The sequence below is a fragment of the Athene cunicularia genome (assembly GCF_003259725.1).
Source record: "Athene cunicularia isolate RWA chromosome 18 unlocalized genomic scaffold, athCun1 chr18_part1, whole genome shotgun sequence".
NCBI classification, from domain to species: Eukaryota; Metazoa; Chordata; class Aves; order Strigiformes; family Strigidae; genus Athene; species Athene cunicularia.
Window position 1 is genome coordinate 160,436 of NW_020799123.1, and position 22,165 is coordinate 182,600.

Here is a 22,165-nt window from a genome sequence, read left to right on the forward strand (position 1 = left end):
CTACAACCCGAGGTCGGCGTCCAGGCGGAGGCAGCGCCGAGCCTGCTCCGGGCCGCGGCCAGCGGGGCCGGGCTGCTGCTCCCTTGGCGGCAGTTGTGACAACCTGGACAGGCGGCATTGAGCCGCTCTCTAGGAAGCCGTAAACAAGGCCTGGCCCCGTGCCCAGCACAGCACAGCTCCCTGTTGTTCTCCATCGTGGCTTTCTCCGCCTTGACCTGTTTCCAAGAAATGTGGCTCAGCTTGCCTGCGGGGTTTTGCCAGCATTTGTTTGCACGATGGCTGCCACCCAGGTCTAAGAAAGCGTCCTGGAGAATGTCTGGAAGCTGCTCTGCAGCAGGAGACGGCCTGTGCCAGGAACAGACAAGGAGGCAGTCAAGGCAAAGCAGCTTGGGATGGCCTGAGACAGGCAAGCAGGAGAGTGACTGGCCAAAGCGAATGAGAGTTTGAGGATACAGAGAACGACTTCTTGCAACCACCAGTTCATAGTCAGATGTTCCCCTTACTAAGGACTCTCCTGAAAAAGCCAGAGCTCACAGGAAAAGCAGGCTCCCAAGCGGGCGTGGACACAGGCTGCGCTTAGAATTAATGGCACCAGCAGCTAGTTACAGATTCAGAACTAGTTACGGGTTCAAAGCAAGAATGAAGCCAGGACGACACTTTGGAAAAACCTGTAATAAAGCAGCAATGGAAAGGAAGTATCATGGAGGCTGCTGCAGTGAATGAGAAAAGTTATGAAAGGGATTTTTGTCAGTCTGATGGCTGAGTCAGCTGAGCAAACCAGTGAATGTGACAATGGGCTCCCCATGTTATCTCAGATGCAAATTTGACCAAAAAGGTGGCTGTAAGCTCGAGTCAGACTCAGCACTGTAGAAATGGATAGTGGCAAAAGTTCTTACAAAGGAGGTTCTGGGGGAGTCAGTTAATCTGACTTGTGTGTCAAGCCAACTGCACAAACATTGTGAATCAGATACCTTGAGAAATTAAATACTTTGCACAAAGATTAACATAGCTTTTTATAATGGAAGTCACAGCCTGGAAGTTTATACGGGTTCTCTGAAGGAGTCACAGCAGACGTGTGGACAGGGGTGTCTGGTAATGCACTACACCAGTTTCTAAAATGCTTTTGACCTAGTTTAGGTGCCCACATGCTCTACCTCCAGCCTGTGCAAACTGCTCAGAGAAGAAGCACACGGCAGTTAAGTGCAAGATGGTTGATGTGGAAGGAACAGGGAGTCCAAAGTGCTGGACTGTGTCATGGGAGATGCCATGAATCCACTGGTGGGGAAGCAAAACCAGAAATGCTGACTTAGCTGAAACAACACACATGAGGGCAAAGCTGAAGGCCACTACCTAGGAGGCAGCGGGTGAGAAAGTGGGTTGAAGCAAGGAAGGACAGTTGGCAGACAACAGAAAACAGACAAATAGGGAACATGAGGGACACTGAGAGCAACAGGCAACCTGGTCATCATTGTAGCAGCACACAAATTAGACAGACATTTCACTGGGAGTATTTAAGGAGCTGCACCGCAGAAGTACCTACTAGTTAATGTAGAAATAAAACAGAGAACTCGGGTCCAGTACCACTGGGGGAAAAATGTCAGCAGGCAGGGAAACATAACCAATGAGAGTGAAACCCGCCAGCTATTGGAGTGTTGCTGTTTTGGCAGGGAACGAGGAGTTTCATGGAAGGAGCTGGAAGAGGGCCCTGCGCTGCATCTGCAGACCTGTGGGGAAGACTCTCCCAGGGACATGAACTGGTGCAAGAAACAGTGCAGGGTTATTTATTGAAAATTTGCACAAACAGGCAGGGGAGACCGGCTGTCCACGGGTCAGCATCTTGAACACTAGCCTGGGGTGATGAGATGGGTGAGGCACAGGCTATGTAAGGCACAGAGGAGTGCCTGTAAAAGGACATGAAGGAATAGATGAAGTAATTGAGAAAAAAGCTTCAGACAAATTCTTTGTGAATACTGTCTTTGGGAGGGAAAGCTGGAGCTGCAAGAAAATACAATGAGATACAGACATGGGCAGATGTGGAAGTCTAGAGAGAGGACTGTGCTGGAGACAGGCCCAGGCTTCAGGCTGTAATGACATTAAAATTTGTAGGGTTGTTAACAGTGACTGAAGTGGCCTGGTGGATTTTTCAGAAATGAGTGATAGCACAAAAAAATCCAAAGTATCTTGGCATTTTGTGCTGTTTTACAAGTTAGACACAAAGACTATTCTGGATGCAACAAATCTGTCTGATCTGACAATTTCTAAAAGAAAATGCCTCTTGAGCTCCTGCTCCGTATGGATTCCTAAATGACTTAAGTGAAGACCTATTTATTCTTGGATATTACTGTTTGCCTTTTTCCCCAAAACTTACCTGGGGGTCCCCACTGGCTTTTCGGAGGCTCATATGACCAGAGTCAAGCTGGTGTACTGGGGTCCCAGAGATGTGGTAGCCATTCACTGTTAAGAACAGATAGAAAGTTAGGAGGCTTACTGCGGGTAGAAAACTAATAATTACACATTTTAAAAACTGATCACATAATAGAATATACAAATATAAATCACAGTGCCTTTTTTGAGTCACCAGTGTGACTTAGACCTCCAGCCTAAGAAAGTATGGATGCTTCTCCCCATCCCAAGAGGCCAGCAGTGTGACATGTTAGCTCCAACCCAGAAAAACCCCAGAACCGGACTCTACAGAAGCTTGGCTGATGGGCCCACTCCACCCTCAGGATCCTGCAGCAGGGTCTTGTCCACAGTTATGACAGGAGTTACTGGGCTGGAAAGAGCCAAGAAAAAGAGACCCCCCAAACTCAAAACAGTTCCCATAGCACTGTTTGGTAAAACTATGTGTTTGAAGAAGTAGGGTATGTTGTATTGGGTTTGTGTGGCAAGGTTTTGGTAATGGGGGGGGCTACAAGGGTGCCTTCTGTAAGAAGCTGATAGAAGCTTCCCAAGTCTGATAGAGCCAACACCAGCCGGCTCCAAAACAGAACTGCTGCTGGCCAAGGCCGAGCCCATCAGCAATGGTGGTAGCATCTCTGGGATAACATATTTAAGAAGGGGGAAAAAAACCCTGTGCAATAGAAACTGCAACTGGAGAGAGGAGTGAGAATATGTGAGAGAAACAGCTCTGCAGGCCCCAGGGTCAGTGCGGAAGGAGGGCAGGAGGGGCTCCGGGCTTGGAGCAGAGGTTACCCTGCAGCCCGTGGGGCAGCTGTGCCTGCACCCAAGGAGGGGAACGGTGGAGCAGATCTCCACCTGCAGCCCAGGGAGGACCCCACAGCAGAGCAGGGGGATGCTCGAAGGAGGCTGCAACCCCGTCAGAAGCCCATACCATGGAGAGAGAAGACCACACTGGAGCAGGTTTACTGGCAGGACTTGTGACCCTGTGGGGGACCCATGCTGGGACAGTTCATGAAGAACTGTGGCCCATGAGAAGGACAAATGTTGGAGAAGTTCATGGAGGACTGTCTCCCATGGGAGAGACCCCATGCTGGAATAGGGGAAGAGAGTGAGGAGTTCCCTAGGAGGAAGGAGCGGCAAAGGCAACACGTGATTAACTGATCACAATCCCCATTCCCCATCGCCCTGCACAGCTCGGGAGGCGAGGAGGTAGAGAAAATCAGGAGTGAAGTTGAGCCTAGGAAGAACAGAGGGGTGGGGGGAACGTGTTTCCAGATTTGAGTTTTAAATTAATTTTCCCACGTTGAGTCTGCTTTGCCTGTGGTGGTAATTGCTGAATGATCTCCCTGTCCTTATCTGAACCCATGAGCCTTTTGTCATATTTTCCTCCCCCTGTGCAGCTAAGAAGAGGGAGTGATAGAGTGACTTTGGTGGGCATCTGGTGTCCAGCCAGGGTCAACCCACCACATATGTAGAAAGCACTGGTTTAATGGAGATGGGCTTTGAGCTTTTCATGTCAAGATAGCAAGCCTTGTAAGATGTTTATGATTCATGTATACAGCTGTAGGTTTTTTTATTTTTGGAATACATTGAGCAAAGAATAATGCTCAAAGTAGGGTTAAAACAAGATACACAACTACATTACAAGTCCTTTGGTCACAACAAAATGTGCAACCTTCAAACATCTTCCCACTCAGCTCTGCTGATAAAGAGGGGCATTAGTTTGAAAAAATACTACAAAAAATATCCTCTAGACTGCATTATTTAGTTAGATGGCAGCAATGGCCTTTTCACTGAACACTTTTTATTCTAGAGCAATTTTTGCTGCTTTGCCTTTCTGCAGTTACACAGAGCTTTTCAGTACAGTTATACAGCTGATTCTCTGTTACTTGATTCACTGTAACTTCACGTCAGGACAGAGGTGAAGTGGTCAACTCTAGCTACCACATGTCAAAACGCTTCATTGTGCACACGTGCTCCGCATGGAAGAGCTACAGCCAGCCCACATTTCCCTGCCCCACCAGAAAGCAGGGCTGGGAAAGGCAGCCTGTCCTGTCCTCCCAGAGCTGGCAGCCCCGCTGGCTCGCTGGGCCATCATCTGCCTCTGCTCTCCCAGGAAGGAGCCATCTAAGCTCTGAGCAGACACTGCAGAAAACCAGCTGGAAGATGCATCAGTAGGGAAACAACAGGCAAGAAGATGTATCAGACGTGAAAGTCCCACCATGTTTACTCTGCTACACTCCATGACCATGTCTGTTAAGTCTACATCCCAGGTAATCACAGCATTTTCCTTTGCTCTGCTGCGTGGTAGAGAAGCAGATTCACCCAGTGCAGTGGTAAGGCACAGCATCAAACAGTACCTGCAGAACTCTTCTGTGACACAGGGCTCTTCGGAGTCCCAGGCACACTGCTTGGCCGCTCCCAGGTCGTTTCTGTTGAAGGGAAACATCAGTGTAAGGGTGATAGGGGCCTTACACACACACTGGTTACATCTATCACACACATACAAATGGTCGGACCCTCAGTCTTCAATGAATCGGGTTCTCACCCTATAGATGCCTGCACCTCACTGCACTTCCCATCTCCTCTCCTCTCTCTCTGTCACTCCCCAGCCCGGGCTCCCTTGGCAACCAGCTGGGATGGCTGGAAATTGAGCAGATTGGGAGCTGTCTCCCTGGTTCTTCCAGAGCAGGTCTGCCCCAGGGCCCTGCTTGGCCGAAAGCAGAGATACAGCTGTAGGACAGACCCTGCCTGTGTGCTGCCGTGATAGCGCAGACAGCCCCAGCAGGCTCAGTTAAGCCCAGCCCAGGGACCCTTCCGGAGCCCCTGCTGACACAGACCTGCCCCCCCCCCCCCCCCCCGGTGGCAGTGCCGTTGCCCCCGCTCTCTCTGTGAAAGGCAGCTGTGAATGACTCAGAGATGTGGTTTTGGTGACATATACAGAGACTGTAGCAGGTTTTACCCTCAAAAAAGCTGTTTCCCTGGCAAATTTCCTTCTTTCCACTCAGATCCTTCAGCAGCTGGGATGTGCAAATATATGTCACACCAGTTTGATACTCAGAAGACTGCTGCTGCTTTTCCCCTCAGTTTCCACTGTAGTTTAGCCATTCTGCTCATTTTCTCAGCAAATGGAAAATTTTTTGACCACATGCTAAATACAGAAGAATTAATTGCAAAACTTTGTAAAAGTTGCAAAGAGCAGACAGTGGAGTTAGAGGAGCGACTTCTGCAGAAATCTAGCTGAAAGCCCAAGCCACCATTCTTTTTGAATAAACATAGTGGTACCAAACCAAATAAATAATACTGCCAGTATCAAATAAGAAAATACAGGTCAGTGTAATCAAGTCAAAGGACTACTTTGGCCACTTCATTTGAAACTGTCATTCCCAAAATCCCATCAAACAGTCATCTAACCCTGCTAAAGCCTGAAATCTTGCTATCTCTCAGTATTCTGGATGAATATGGTTAAGTGGCAATGGAGCAGGAGAGGCTGAGAGAGCCTGTGGGTAATGGTTTAGGGTTGGCAGTCAACACTTCCATCGGGGCACATAAGGCCTCCTATCCTTGGTGAGTGCTTATCTGAGCAACAAACAGGATGGTAACATGCTTTAGGAACCATAAAAGGCCTGTTAGGCAAAGAAGGGAGTGTTGGTTTATCTGTATATATATATACATTCATGCACATATATAAACATACAGATGTCCTCAAGGGTTGCGTTCGGTTCCTTATTTCAGGAAAGGACTCAGGAATACAGATTCCAAATGGGGGAAGGTCCAACCCCCAAACCTATAATGCCCAAATCCTTGAGACACATGTCGTGCTTCCCCTTCTCCCCAAGTCACTGCATGGTTTTGCTTGCAAAGAAAACCACTTTGAGCTTCCTTTCCTTGCAAGTGCAAAAACCTGGTGGATTTAGAAGCTTCATGAATTATGGGGAAATATTTAAGTTTTACTCTGCTTTTTGTGGATTGGGTTAATAAATTCCATGCTAGGTCAATAAGGAAAAATTGGAATGTGTTGTAACTAAACAAAAGGAAAATCAAAGGCTAAGAATTGTCTTTTATGAGTCAGCTTGTCTTGGCTTAAAATAGAGAAGTGTATGGTTAAATAAAGACAAATTCTAATTTACATTCATTGTAATGCAAAGGGAAACAATGGAATATGCTACCCACGCTTCTGGTATTTTTTTTTTCTAATGTAAATTGGTGATTAATGAATAATGTACGTGAATTGACTTGAAGACAAATGGTTTAAAAAATGGCTTTTGGAGATCTGTGTGGAGGGGTTGTGATGTTCACTCATGCTGTGCCCAAGCGCAGTCAGTGGGGTAACATGTTTTTGTCAGAACCTACTTTGACATTAGCAGTAAAACCAGTTACCTTCATATCTGGCTTGGGTTTTTTATGCGTATCTGTCTACAGTATTTTTGCATTTTTGAGACTGTACAGAGGAATGTACCTAAAAACCCAACAAACACATTTGAAATGTAATGAACCAGTTAAAATTACTAGCTGCTTCTTGTAACTGATCTCTACTTTGCCTGCCAAATGCTGTGGAGCTGATGTAAAGTGATTCTTCCCCTCTGCCATACAGAATGCCCAGGTACATAACGTGAGGGCAGAAATTTTATACATGAAAGAGCAGTGCCCAGTGGTTAGCATATTTGTGAATACAGTCCAAAACACTCAGCGTCTTGACAAATTTTCTAAAATAAAGTGATTGTGGAGTTACGCACATTGAAAAATAAATCAAAAAATGCAATAAAAATAACATCTTTTATTGGGTAGAAAATAAAAAGACTGGTTTTTAACCTCACTTATTTTGAGTGTTAAGAGAAAAAAAAAATTGCTTCTGTGCACAGAGTGACAGAGGGATTATTCTGGCAGTCCAAGCAGGGATAGGAACTAACTTTGATGAGGACTACACTGCTGTAATGCCATCTACTGGAAGCAGCTACATTTACAAAGATCATACTGTAACATTACAGATTTCTCTGCAGCGTAGTCATGATTAGAAGTGAATGGGGGGTGGTGGTTGATTTTTTTCCACAGCTACACAGAAGAGGCTTGGTGAGAAATAATGCCTGTTTGATATAGTCAAGCAGAACTTTGATCCTGATGCTTGGAAAATCTGAAGACTACTTGTAACCCTGTGGTAGAACAGTGATCACTGCTATTAGGAATAGATTCAGTATCGGACAAGATTTTATACCCCATCCAATCTTTCAGAGACAATGTTGGAGTAAAGCTAAAACCTCTCTGTGAGAGTGTAATTTAGCACTGGTAGACCAACAATGACAAGTTCTGTCCTCCCTTATCAGCCACATGTTAATTATTCTATTTAGCTAGTGAGGGGAAGGAATAATCAGTAGTCTCTGGACTGTGAAGGAGGCCTGTGAACATAGAGTTCTGCAGCCCTGGGAGATATCTGGAAATTAGTTACTGAACAGCAAAGCAGTAGAAAGCCACTTGTTCAAACTGAAATGATGTAGTGAGAGGAAAAACAGTTACAAGCTGTATGTGCCAACAGAACCAAAGAGGGTTTCCACAGATGTGGTTAAACATTTCCTCCCAAAGGCAAGTGGAAACCTGTGGTGTGTAGGGGAAGAAAGTTCACTTTGCATCTGTTTGGCAGAATGAGAAATGACATGATGTGTCAGGCTTTCAGAGAGCCACACACTCTGGGATATCATGTTAGTCAAGAAACACAGCCTCTGAGGAGGTCCTGAAGCAGATGATTTTTGTGATTGAAGCGTAGCAGCTGAAGAAGGAATTTCATGTCCCTTCATGAACCTGGTAGCTCTCTGAGGTCAAAACAGCTGCTTTCCAGTCTAAACATACAACATCAGCTAAACATCAGGGCTTTAAGGTCTATCTTAATCCCTCCTGAGTGTGTTTATATTGCTTTCAGGAATTAGCACCTCTACATCATACCATGTCTAGTGCTAAATGCATCGTACCACGTCTAGTAGCTAAATGCCCCATAGTTTCATTGGCCAAACTACAAGAATGGGGCAAAGCCAGAGGACCTCTTGGCTTGTTTACCGTGCAGAAACTTTCCCTGGTCTTAAGGATCTGTAGCAGCTACAATGTGTCACCCCATTACTGGTGCTTTCTCACATCTTTATAAATAGGTTTAGAGTTTGTTTTGGTTTTAAAAGCAATAAATCTGTAATGCTGAGCAGCTCCAAGGCCAGTTTCTGCCCTGAATAAAGTGAAGCTGTGCAGTCTGCACAGGTCACTCTTACATGGATGAAGAACAGCAACAAAACATGTTCCTCCTCAGTGCCACATGAAGAAACCTCACAAACTTCTCCCAAACTGTCCCTGAAAACATGCAGAACTAGAAGTAATATTTGCAGTCCCCACAGTCTTACCTCATCTTCTTTGGTTTCGCTTTGCTCTTGCCAATGGCATGTAGGATTCACCCATATGTGCAGGTAGTTTGCAAACCTTCCAACCTTCCTTTGCAGCTTCATTACATTTCCAAAGGCTTTCAGCAAGGCTTGCAGCCTGTGCATTGATCCCCAAAGTGCAAAGATTGGCTGGACCTGTGAGTCGAAGGGACTGCAAACAGCCCTGCTTTGGAAACAGGTTTCTCTGAACAGCACCCTACTGCACTCTCCAGTCCAAACCTCCAGGCTGGTTGAAGCCACCATGCTCCAGCTGGCTTTGCTGGAAGCAAACCTCAGCTTGCCAGCCAGAAACAAAGTGATGTTAGTGCTCTTGCACCTTATCTCCCCTTTCTAAGATCTTCCCCACATTTGTGATGAATCAGAAAGGGTTTCATGGCACTTCACTTCTTCATATGTGGGAGAAAACAGCCCAAAGGAAAGGCAGAGGGTGTGTGTGAGTTTATGTATGTAATGAAGGGAAATCACAGTGCCCTGAGACTGGAGTGAACCATTCAAAACTTCAGAAGCAGAAGGAGTGAGTGAATGACAGTACAATGAAAATGTTTTCTTCCTATTCTGTAGGGGATGTGTAGCACAAGGAGATTTTGTTTCATTGGAGTGAGGAGGTCTCACAGAACTGACTCCAGACCAAGAAGAGCTGTCCCAGCACTCCCCTCCTGACATCCTACAGGCCAGAGTCTGAGGACTCTCCTGATTGAAGCAGAGCAGCTCTTTTGTCTTTATGCTCCAACATTTTGGTCCAGTGAGTCTTGTAGTAGTGACCCTGATATGGGTCACCTAGAGCAACATCAGCTCAAAAGACCCAAATAACCAGCCCATGCACAAGCCTCTGCACTGCAACATGGTTCTTCCTCTACAGTGTCCTCACACTGCATTGCGAAGTCACACTCCTCCATGAGCCTTCCAGGACCCTGACCTTTACTTCCACCCTCATAACTAATGAGAAGAGACAAGCAGGCAGAAGTGACAGATGCAAATCTCTTTGCAGCTGCATGAAACATGAGATTCAATCTCATAAGTGCTGAAAGCAGAGCACCATGTAGTGCATGAGCTAGTTCAGCAGGAGTTGCAGTGTCAGAACTGCAATCCAGCTCCAACCTACAGGCAGTTCAATGAAAAAGAGACTGAGGCTGCCACACAGCTTGTATCCTCAGTCCCAAAACAGCACCATGGAGACAGGCACCATCCAATAGTTCTTGAAATCTTCTGTCCATGTGTTGAGGGTAGAGGTGCTTGTCATTACTGCATCAGCATGGGAAAAGCTGTCGAAAATTGTCCTTACTTGATCTTTCAAAATGAGCACTGGGACCCACACCATGCACCTCCTTTTGCAAGCACCATGCAACAAAAGTGAGTCCTTTATCGCAGGCTTAGTAGTAATAATAATGCTATTTCCAGCATTTTCTGAGACACACTTTGTTTTTTCTAGTTTTTAGGCCACTTTGCCCGGGCAGGTTTCTATACCACCCTTTATCTAGGGCATCCTGTATCAGAGGGAAACTGCCACTAAAAAATTACCTGTATGAGAAAAAACATGTAATAAAAATGCTTGACATCTCTTAGGTGTCTCCACAGATGACTTACTATTTCAGCTGCAGTTCATAAGTTTAACGGGAGTAGGTGTTGACCGTAGCTGATGAGATATGAAAGAAAAACCTCAACCCACAGACTAAATGCTTCCAAGATCCTTAACTGACTCAGAGACATGGAAAAATATTATGCAGAGGAAGTACTAGAGTAGGTCATGGTTATATTCCTTCCATCCACTGATCTCTCATTTCAGGTCTAACAAGTACTTCAGAAGAGACAAGAATTGTCTGCAAGTGGTGAGCCTCCCCACTGCTTTCCAGCACTGCAGTACTGATTGTTTTCAAGGAGAGAGACCCCCTAATGCATCTGGCTTTGTTAAGCCCCAGGCTGACACACGCACCCTGGCTCTCAGGGACACAACAAGGTGTGCTGGGCTGGAGCCCCAGCAACATGCCAGTCTGGCCGAACTACTGGGTCATCTCTCTCAAAGAAATGGCATGCTGTCAGCTCACTTTGAGGTTGTGTACTAACCAAGTAAAGATAAAATAAGTCTTGTTTGTTCTCTGATAATAAAGAGTTCAAGATTTGTTAAAGGTTGGAAGTAGAGTTACAAAATGACCAACTGTTATTAATAGCCTTGGTGCCATCCTTAGCCAGATTCATTCCAGGCTGTGCCTGGGCTACCACAATAGACCTCATATGCCTTTCCTCTGGAGAACTGGCCACTCTCTGTATCCACCCAGTTCCATCAGTGAAAATGCAGATATCACTGTGTGATCACGGGGTAGAAAATTCTCCCTTAGTCTGTAAGTCTCCTACTTAGATCCAGTGAAATGCAGCATTATTAAAATTACTTTCATATTCTTGATTAAACTCTAGCTTACGATGGTGCAGTAGAGACATTTCTTTTGCACCTGGTGCTTCTTAATTTAATCTTTATGTTCTTACAATGCTTTAAAATTATGTGTTTTAGGAAAGGTTAGTTGAGCTTGTGACATACTAATGTCACAGTGCTCTCAGCTCTGGCATTGCATAGAAGCTATGAGACATAAAGGAAACATAAATGAATAAGAAATTCATTTATGAATTTTCAAATTATTCACATTTCAGAATAAGAGATTTTTAGGATGGAGGACCTCAAAACACACAGAAGTCCCTTTGAGTTTCTGTGAGTATTTTCTGACCCAGTGAGTGTCCTAATGACAAAGGTGTCGCATACAAGATGACCACAACCACTGTTACCATCTCTTATCTGCCCCTGTTGTGCCAGGCACCGTTCATGACAACAGCCTATGGACAGGGCACAAGGAGGACGGAGACCGGTGGCATTTCCAGTGGTGGATTCCAATGGGACTTAAACATGTCAGCACTTAACCACTCAGACAGGGATGTTTTAGTAGATACTGGTTTGGTGACCTGGGAAACTTACTTGCAGGACAAAGACAGCACCATGATGGATGGAAAAAACCCAGCTGCTCACTAGGCACAGGATGTTTAAGGTCCCGAAGCACTAGGTTCATGAGGGAAATGCTATGTGTTTATGGTACTGAGTTTTCAGCTATTGTTTGGGTGCTGGCTAAAAAAGCACAATCTTTTGTTTCTGCTCCTCCTGGGGTCAGTAGACAGGCTGCAGGTTGCAGTGGTTGCACAGCTGGATCAGAGCTTGGAGTAGGAACTTCAGTGGAAAAAAGGTGAAGGGTAAAGCAAGATAAGCAGGAAAGCGTACCCAGGAGCACAGAGAGAGAAAAGCTGTCTGGTAGTACCAAGAGGATAAAACACTTTTTTTTTTGTACAGGCATATCAAGAAAATTTTCCTAAACCTCTTAAGTGCTGGACTTGAGAATTCTGTCAAGGAAATGATCGCTTGCAGCAACACATTTCAGGACTGCCTGAAAGTCCATGCCCCAGAACTTGCTGTTGCAGGTGGCATTTTACTAATGATGTTTGTGACTATGAGAATATATGGACCTTAATTAGGAGTAAGATAACGTGAAAGCAGAATTCCTGCTTTCCAGGGGACAGAAAGCTGTTTAGTAAATGGAAAGGACATAAGACCACAGACAAGAAAAGCCTGAAAATAAGGACACACTATGTTAAGGCTGACCTCATCTGAGAATGCAAGATGGCAGCAAGCCACACACACACTTGTATCATAAGTATCTAAGTCATCTTTAATGTGATGGACAAGGTAGCTGGAGTGCTATTGTTTGACTAATGCAAGAGGTATTACAGCTGCAGCACATCAGAGAATTTCTTCAGCATAATCAAATATTTTCCTGCTGAATCTACCACTCACGCACAGTTGTAAACCACTCCCAAAGACACTGAGCAACTCTATGGTTAACCACATAGTGGCTGTGCATTCTGGGCACATGGTACTTCTGAACTCGCCATGGCAGTCTGATCCTAGGGCTCCCCTTTCAGAATACACAGCAAGGCCACCCCCACTGAGCAGCCTGGAAACTTTTCCATGCTCTCCTTCAGTCCAGGTTATGTGCAGTATCATCTGATCTGGTGGCACTATTCAGTCAATTGCTTATAAGAGTCACATCTGAAAAGAGGATTAACAGGATGTCAAAGTGGGGGAGATTCCTCACCCCAGTTTTCTTAAAGATGGATAAGTACTGTCCATGCACAGAAGATGGTTTTAAGAGGCTATGTGAAGCACACAATTCTTTACACCTTTCAGAGACTGGGTAGCATCTCCACTCTCCCACCCTGACATCTCACCTTCTCTGCCCCTCCATTTACCTGTCCTACCCTATGACTTTACATTCTTCCCCATCACTTGTGCCCACATTCATGTGTCCTTCCATTTGCAATCACAACACAGAACTACAATTATTATTGCTACGAAAATGTCATACTAGGAAATTACTTCTGAAAGGATAACATTTGTTTCAGATGATGCCAGTGTAGTCCTGGAAAAGGGGAGAGTCTCAGCTCCAGTAAGCTGCATGAAGTTGCCAGCAGTCCTGACACTGCCTGAACTAAATATGAAGCATTGTGAAGAAATGTAGGCAGGAGAGAGCAGTGATACTTCCCTTGCTTTGGGCTCTGAAAACGTCAGCTATGAGCCTGCTGCCAACCTCAAAACACCAGCAAGTAAACAGTTATATCACAGGGACTGCCAGGTAGGAGATACCCAGGGCAGAAATTATTTCGCCTTAGCTGCACCTGTCTCCAAAAGACCCACAGGTTTTCCAGATGTATGCGGGGTTGAATGTACATGTCAGCACTCGATTTGCCCTCTCTCCCAGACAGTTTCCTCCTATTCACAGTCTTCCTGTCATCTCATGCACACAAAAGGTTTTGAAAGCTTCACACACAGTGATTTTGCAACCCAGACCAGCCTGGGGACATTTCTTTCTTGAAATTCCAGCAATACAACAGAGCTTCTCTCTGACTTGCTGCAGACTTGTACGTGTCTTGGGAAGAAAACAGACAGGGACACCGCTGTACACAGCCAGGTCCAGGCAATCTCAGCCGAATGGTGAAATGCACACAGACCCTGTGGGGCCAACAGAGGTCTACAGCACTTCACATAAACACTTACTAGCTTTTCTTCAGTAAGACCACACACAACAACCTCTCACCCAAGTCACAGAAGGAGATGGAGTGTGCATAAAGCACTTGGATATTTATCAAGCTGGGACTTGAACCAGCTCACGTGAAATATGAAGGCTACAAGACAACTGGTGGTTTCTGGAGGCATTATTATTTCATGTTCCTCCAAACAGGTCAACACCAGAGCTGACCTGTGAGTCCAGGGAGAGTGCAGATGGACAGCTGGCCTCAAGGGATGGAACCCACTACTTTTTGCTGAGGTAAAACCAACAAAAAGGGCAGCACAGTTCTTGTGAGGAAGAAATAACAAAAAGCCTGTGCTGATATTTGAAGCAAATAAGGGCATTTGATGGGCATTCAGGTTGGTTCAGAAGAAGCATGGGAGCTGTGCACAAGGGTGTTTTACACTCTCTCCAGTCCTACAATTTTTTTCTCCCCTTGCCTGCAGACAGGAACCCCAAACTCATCCATCTTGGGTTGTATATTCCCCTTCCTCCCTCAGTCCATCAGCTGCCATCACCCCCAGCTGCCAACACCCTCTGCCATCCCCGGGAAGCAGAAGCAGCCATACCTACAGACACTTCTCGTCCACTGGGAAGGATCAGGCCAGAGAGGAGTGGCTTGCACTCTCTCCATCTCTCTCCATCCAGAGTCACAGGCACCATTGCTACAGCCCAGACTTCTGCAGGGCAGCAGGGGCTTCATGAGATGGGCACAAGGGGTTTGGGCTGCTTACACACTTCAAACAGCCAACTCCTCTTCCCTTGGCACACACAGTGGGTGTTGGACAACATGGGCCAAGCACATGTCCTAGAGAGCTTGTGCTAGTGCAAGGTGCTGTGTGCCTGTACGTAGTAACGCTGAGGCTGGAGAAACTGAGGAAGCACGGGCGTGGAGAGAGCCAAACAGTGTCTAGGAGAAGGTCTTAATGTCTAAAACTTGATGGGTCAAAAATGCAAAGCAGAGTGGTATTGTTCAAGGCCACAGGGACAGAGTGCTGAGGAATAGCCAATACTGCAGGTTTGGGAAGGACATCCTCACCCCCAGAGTTACTTCTCAGAGGAATCATTGGTCTCCCATTCATTGTTTCAACAGTAGAAAAGTACTCCCACTCCATCTGCTGAATCAAACCTATGAGTACTGCACACATAAATGCAGTTTTATTCAGCTCAGATCTAGTAGTTTCTAGCATGTAGAAAAGCCTTCTGTGGGGCCTACAGCTCTGTAACACTGAGCTGCAGCTCTGGCCAGCTCTAAGCCATATGCTGTGGCTACCCTGAATGCAGCAAAGTGTGCTCTCTCCCTGAGACACCCCTGATGCTGTACTTGCAGAGCCTGCCTTTCCTTTCCACTGCCTTCCTGTTGGCACCCACATGGCGTCCTAGGCTTTTGTTAGTACTTGTGCAATGCAGGTATCTAAAGACATATCTCTTTCCTCAACCATTACTATGACAACAGGTCATATTTCTGATATTTCTTAAACCTGACAAGGCTTCCTGCCCCTGGGTAAGTATTTTTGCCCTGGTCTGATTTGCAGAGCTGTTGGCCTGGCTTTCCAGCTCTCGTCATTCAAGTAACCCCCAGGAGTACTGCAGCTTTTCAGACACTGAATCTCCCGCAAAGTGCTGTCCCTCTGAAGTGTGAGTACACATGCAGATGTGTGTTTGTGTGCATGTATGAACATGCCTGGATATTTGCAACAGCTGTAGGAACCAAGTGTAGAAATGGGGTGCGGCATTTTACAGATGTCCTGTTCATCCTACGCACTGTTGGGGAAGAAAGCCATGGCAGATATTTTGGGTGTGAAGGGAGGTGTGCTCACCACATGACCTGGTGGGAAGAGACTGTTTCATCGTGCAGCCCACTCTGTGCCTGCTGACACCATCATGGCTGCATTCTGTATTCAGTAAGGGGCAGTAATCCTATGCATGGAAACTGAGGACATTTTTTAAATTCCCCTTCAGTTCTAGGCTGTAAGCTTAGGTCCCTTGGTGAGATTCACTACAGCCCGATGTACCTGTCTGTGGAGTTGGTATTGTCACTGAACCTCTCCTTAGAGTCATTGAAGAGAGACTAGCACTTACAGGATGTAGCTCACATGAGCTATTTTAGACACCTACATCAGGAAGACAACTGAGATGTCAAGGTATTGTTTCTTTTCATAGATCAATGGTGAGACTGGAAGATCATGTTCAAATGGAGTTGTCCACCCTACAGATGGTACCTTGTCAGGTGAATCAAACTCTGCCCTGCTCAGACTGTGATAGGGATGGTGAAACATATCTAAGGGCATGGGAGGGAGCATCTGACAGGCCAGTCAGTATTGTGGACTCTTGATGGGCAGCAGCCTGACAGCCACACACTCCTTTGCACATGCTTCTTTCCAGTTTACCATCCTTGTTTGCTGGTGTCCTGATTCTAAACAGAGAGTGCAAACATGCATTTAACCCTCCAGATCCCAGGAGAGGTATCCTGACTGTCTTTCCAGACAGCATAGGACTCCTTTCAGAGTTAATGATGCAAAATAAGGACCATGACTGCTACAGAGAAGGATCTTCAGGCATTTTAGAGTGGCTGCTATCTCTCTCCTCTTTCTTAGGTTTTGATAGACAAGCTTGGATGTCTCTAGATGCTGCACAAGATGGATGCCAGGCATCCTGACTGTAATGTAACTGATGCAGACTCAACCTTCCTACAGCAGGCCATACTGTGAAAACAAATTTTAGGTATATATTGAAATTCTCTTGGGCTTCATTCTGCAAATCTTTTACAGGTCAGAGGCCTTTAAAATGGTTTCAGGATTGAGTCCAACCAGTTTCAAAGGATGATAAATGTGGAGTTTAATTGGTTGGGTCATCAAGTGGAGACAGACAGAAATGTGCTGTCTTTGTCAGCTGGCTCATTTACCTGTGCAAATCTCTTCCATAGAGAGTCCTGCCAATTCTTTCATTACATCTTTTCTCCACAGAAAATAAGTCTCATGATTTCCATTTCTTTCCAGTTAAAAACCAATTTCCTCTTTTTTTTTCATGTAAAGACAATGAAAATTGGATCATACAGCAACACATATGGTGGAAATACTATTATGGTCAGATAAGATGTATGGATAGCACAGGCAGATAATCACAATGTGGAAGGACACTAACCACTGGAAACAGATGACAATATTAATGCCTCACAAGGGGGGAGGGTTCTGTTGTATTTTGAAGCCTCAGAAGAATCAAGATGTTCTTTGTCCCTAAGATCTTATTTCCCCTCCACAGGAATGGGAATGCATCCTTGAGTTCCCATCTCTGAATAGCTCAAGCACCAAGAGCAAAAAATCTATTTAATCCAAAGAAAGGCTTCTGCAGCGTGTAAGGAAGGAAGCAAATGGTGAGGCAGAGATAGTGCAGTGCCAGACACGTTCAGAAAGGCAATCTGTTGGATGGACAGGTCACCCAGCACCTCTTGTTTTCAAGAGGGAACAGAACTACAGAAAAGGTTTAGCTGGGGACCAGCACAGGGCCCTACTGCACCAAAACTTGTATAGCTTTTGTTTGCTGATATTCTTCAAAGGTGGGGTCCCCTCCCTGCTCCCAGCCGTGCGCCCATCACAGCAGACTGCCTGCCTGGTCGGAGCCCAGAAGCTGCTGCTGCCCTGCTGCTGCCAGCTAATCCTGCCTTTCCCCCGGGAGCAGAAGGGCAGCACCAAGCAGAGGGGAGCAGGATCTGTTCCAACACAGTGGGGATATTCAGCACAGGTGCATGTGGGTACACATGAAATGAAGCACAGTAAATGTTCCTCTGAACTCATATTAAGGTTCTTTGACTTAGACAACCAGAAAAAGCCAACCAGCAGCTGGGTGACAACAGTTCAGTTAGATGGGATGCATGTAAAAGTTGGGGAAACACAGATACCAAATACAGAACAACTCCCATGTGAGCCCCAGGCATTTGTCATGCTCTACACTGGTAAATATTTTTCATACATGTTAGGGTTTACAGACTGAAAAAACAGGCCTGACAGGGATTTCAGGAAGTCATTTTTTGTCCCGGCTATGCCCCAAAGCAAAGCCAACATATTTTTTGACAGGTTTGCGTAACATGCTCTTAGAGGCCTCCAGTGATACAGACTCCCAGGCAACTCCCTACTCCCACACTTTACTATCTTAGAGAGCTAGGAAGAGATAGAGATGTCCTCATTGCAACTCAAGTGTGTTACTGTGTCTTCTAGTGACAAAGGGTGTTGCAAACAGTCCTCTCTGAAACAGTATTTTATGCACTTGGAGCTTACTTTCATGTCCCCATCCACATCTTTGCTTTCTTAGGGCAGACAGCCCCAATCTATTAACATTTGCCCACAGTCCATGTTTTTCACATCTCTCATCATTCTTATTACTCTCTTCTGGACTTTATCCAACTGGCTCACATCTTTCCTGAAGTGTAGAGTCCAAAACAAGAGAAAATATTCCAGCTGAGGCCTTATATTTTCCTTGTAAAGTTGGAAGTTTACTTCATGCCTCACAGACAACATTCCTATTTATACAACGTGCACGAAAAATGCTGCCTGTTTTTGCACTAGCACAACACTGCTGGCTCACACTCAGTTTTAGATCCTCTAGTCTTTGTCTGTAAACTGCTCCATTGCTTGTCTTTGTCACTTAATTATTTCTGATGAAATCTCCAATATTAAGTGCATCTTTACTGAACAGCATCCTACTCTTCCAGCATGTGCCCTCAGCTGCAGGATGACTGTGAATTCTGAGCCTGTTCTGTGCAGCACACCATGTTCCCAGCTTCAGTTAAAGTTAACATTTGAATAAGTACTCTCAATGTCAACATGCCATTCATTACTGGCAATACTCATTAGAATGAAGTCTCAGGCAGATCCTTGCAGGATTTCCTTCTGTGCAGACTTCCATTTGACAAGGGACCATTGATGACCATGCTCTGAATAGGATCTGCCAAGCAGTTTTACACCATCTTACTGTAATTTAACTATGGTCCCCTTTAGTTGGTTTCCCTCCAGCCAGTTTTCAAAATGTCTTTGCTGCTTTTAAATCCTGTCTTCCTGTAAATGAGCTGCCTTTCCTTGCAAGCAGGGCCTGTGCTCAAGACCTGCCCTGCCCAGAGGCTGTATAAATGTTTAGCCACAATCCTACCACATGGGAGGGCACATACCTCCTCCCACCACTGCTTGACAATGATGGAAGTGCTAAAACTGCCACGAACCTGCCAACAAAACCTTCAGAAAGGTGGTGGGTGCTAGCAAGGCCCCAGAGCAGGGTGGGGGGATGCTCTGTTGTGCTCTTACCTGAGCCAGTGCTCAGCCACAGTCCTACGCTTGGTGAATACCCCCACCCTGCTCTGGGATATGCCTCCCACTGACTGAAAGGGCAACCACTTGGGCACGCAGGACAGCTGAAGCGCTGCAAGAGAATGACATGCCACTCAGAGGATGTCCAAACACAACATTTAAAAGAACAGACAGTGAACCCAGTGCCTGGAGCTTCCACATATGCTTAGCATACGGCTGAGATAAATGACTGTCTTCTACCTCATGCATGAAGAGACATATGATGGAAGAGAAGAACCAAAGGGAGGATGCATGGTAGCAATGCCTAAGGGATGTGTCACATGTACAAAAAGAAGGCAAGAACATGGATTCGTGGGCTTCAGGCTACAGGAGACCTTACAGGGCACTGTTCAAAAATGCAGTACTATATTTGCTACCCCAGATCAGCCTTGAAGGAAAAACCACTATGTAGCACTCTAGCAATTAGCTGAGTTCAGCGGCAGACCAAGCCTGGGTACCTCTGAACTCTGGAAAAGGTGGGATCAGAGACAGCTCCTGTAGCAGTACACTGGTGGTAGAGGCTCAGCAGCTGCATCCTTGGATAGAAGCAGCTGGAGAGGGTCTCTAGGTACCACACATGGACAAAGCAGAGATGGAAGGAACTGCTAGCAGGGCTCCAGCTGTGTAGAGCTGAAGATACTCCCTGGATGCTGTGTGTCATGGACAGGAGCCCTTCCTTCCTTCCACTCACTTTCTGGCTACCTTTTCCCCCAGATGACTACCTATGAGAGAAGACTGTCATCTCCCACTCTGTCCACTGTATAGCTCTGTGCTTCTTCTAGCTATTACCAGTTTGTCATCTCAAATTTCTGAATCTTGAGTAGAAGTAAATAGCCTCTTGCCTCTACCTCAGGTTCCACTACCTGGCTCAGCCTCAGTGGGTAGGAGAAACACAGAGCAAGTTACAGAAAAGCTTCAACAGGAGAGATATTCTAAATTACTTAAAATAAGAGGGAAAAAAAGACATAAAAAACAGTCTCTAGGGCAGCCAGAGAGACCTGCCGTAAGCTAGAATAATAACCAGTCATATCTATTGTCTCTGAAACCATTTGTTCTCTCAGCAAGCAGAGCTCAAACCATGGTTGAGATACAGAAATAACTTCTTGGATTCAAAATTTCAAGGAAGAAAAAAAAGGCTACATAAAGTACAAGTCATTATAACAAAGCTGGAGTTGTACAGTTCCTTTAGACAATTTGGTGCTTCAGCACCTGAAAAAGACACCCTTGATTTGGCCTGGTGATTCTGATCCACCTCCATACTCTGCACCTGGAAACAGAAGGAAACTGCAGAGCATTTCAGAGGAACCTGGGAGGGAACCTACCTTTGGTTGATGATATATAGTAACCACAGAGCCTTTCTGGGACAATTTCATGTTTCTTCCTGTAGAATAGGAAGCTTTGTAGATCCTGACAACAGGAGATGTGAGACATACACAGGGACATGCTTAAACTGCTCTGAAGTCAGAACCTCCTTCCACTTTGGGCCTGAAAACCAAAGTCCTCTCTGACAAAAAGGCTCCGAATGGTGAAGAAGAAAATCTAATTTTTTCAGTGTAGCTCAGTGTAACAAGGTCCCTGGAAACCCTTACAGTTCAAGCGTTTTGCTGCGTGACAGAGGGTCCACCCCTCTGGTGCCAGCTTTCCACCTACTCTGTGCAGCAGAAGGCCCTGGGAGGGCTGAGCAGACAATGTCCTGGCTGAGGTCCCCCAGCTGAACCATCTGCCACAACCTTCAGTGTGAACCATGCCTTGCTGTTACCCAAGTTGCCTTAAACTCACCTTCCAGTGCAGCTATGTTAATGTACAATTCTAATACTTTATTCACAACATCTAGTTTCAGCAAAGCAGGTACAGATGCTTGTGACAGACAGAAGTGAAAAAAAAAAACCCAACTCACAATTGAACACTTAGACTAAAAATAACCAGAAAGTTCTTTCTCATTCCCTTATAGTTCTGAAGTGCTATCCTCTCCTGGCAGGGTGCTACACAGAGCTTCCTTCTCCAAGCACACCTTATGCCTTATTGCATCTGTTAAGGAGAGTCCTCCATGAGAAAATCTGCATCACAATATACACTAATTGGACAGCTCTGAGAAGGCTCCTTCCCAAATCCTTGGAAGGGGGTTCAAACAGATTTAACCTTTCACTCTGAATCTCACAGTATTTATTCCTTGTCCAGGAGATAGCTTGGTAATTTCTCTTCATTAAAATACTGATTCATTCCCTTGGAGATGCAAGTATTTCTTCCTCATATGGGTGGGACCTACTCTCTTTGACTGACCAGTTAACACTTTCTTGCCTCAAGAAGCTCCCTTTTCTTCCCTCTAGTGACTCAGTGGCATGTTCAACTACAAAATGTATCATACACAGAATCTTGTATTTTGTAATAGCCCATACATGAACAAGTATACTTGTTGCCCCCATCCATGAACATTGTTGGCATTGACCAGACACAACAGGAGTTGGGCGAGTAATCTCTAACATCTTTCTCTCACAGGCAGACTCAACATCCAGTGTTGTGCAGTGTCCTAGTGAGAGAAGTGCTCATGCCCTTCATGGGAGGCACTATAGCCATCAGCACTCAAAGCAGGATTCTCTGATCCCTCACAGTCTCTTGCTGCATGTGTGGGGCATGAGAAAAATAATTTCAGACCATCTCAGCTGTGGAATCAGAGGGGAAAGACCATGGGAAAGCAATGTGCACAGGATCTGCAGTATTTCCTGATGGGTTAGCAATGTCCCTTCTCTTTCAGCTGAGACCAGATGTACATTCTAGCAACAGCTGTCACCTCAACAGTGGTTTTACAGCAAGTCAACATGCAGTCAGCCAGCCATTTTGTGAGTCACTGTGTGAAAGCTGCTGAACACCCAGACTTCCCCAAGGTAAAAAAAAAAAAAAAAAAAAAAAAAAAAAA

The 22,165-nt window shown here is 45.6% G+C and overlaps 1 protein-coding gene across 2 annotated transcripts in view; it reads right to left on the reverse strand.

Moving 5' to 3' along the window:
- Positions 1–22,165, reverse strand: part of GAS7 (growth arrest specific 7) — a 62,894-nt gene that overhangs the window by 31,936 nt on the left and 8,793 nt on the right. For both annotated transcript variants that reach the window (XM_026860961.1, XM_026860962.1), the window contains exons 3-4: positions 4,761–4,832; positions 2,369–2,454 (exon numbers count right to left, since the gene is read on the reverse strand). In XM_026860961.1, the coding sequence (XP_026716762.1) occupies positions 2,369–2,454; positions 4,761–4,832 (158 nt within the window). The remainder of the gene's footprint in view (positions 1–2,368; positions 2,455–4,760; positions 4,833–22,165) is intronic.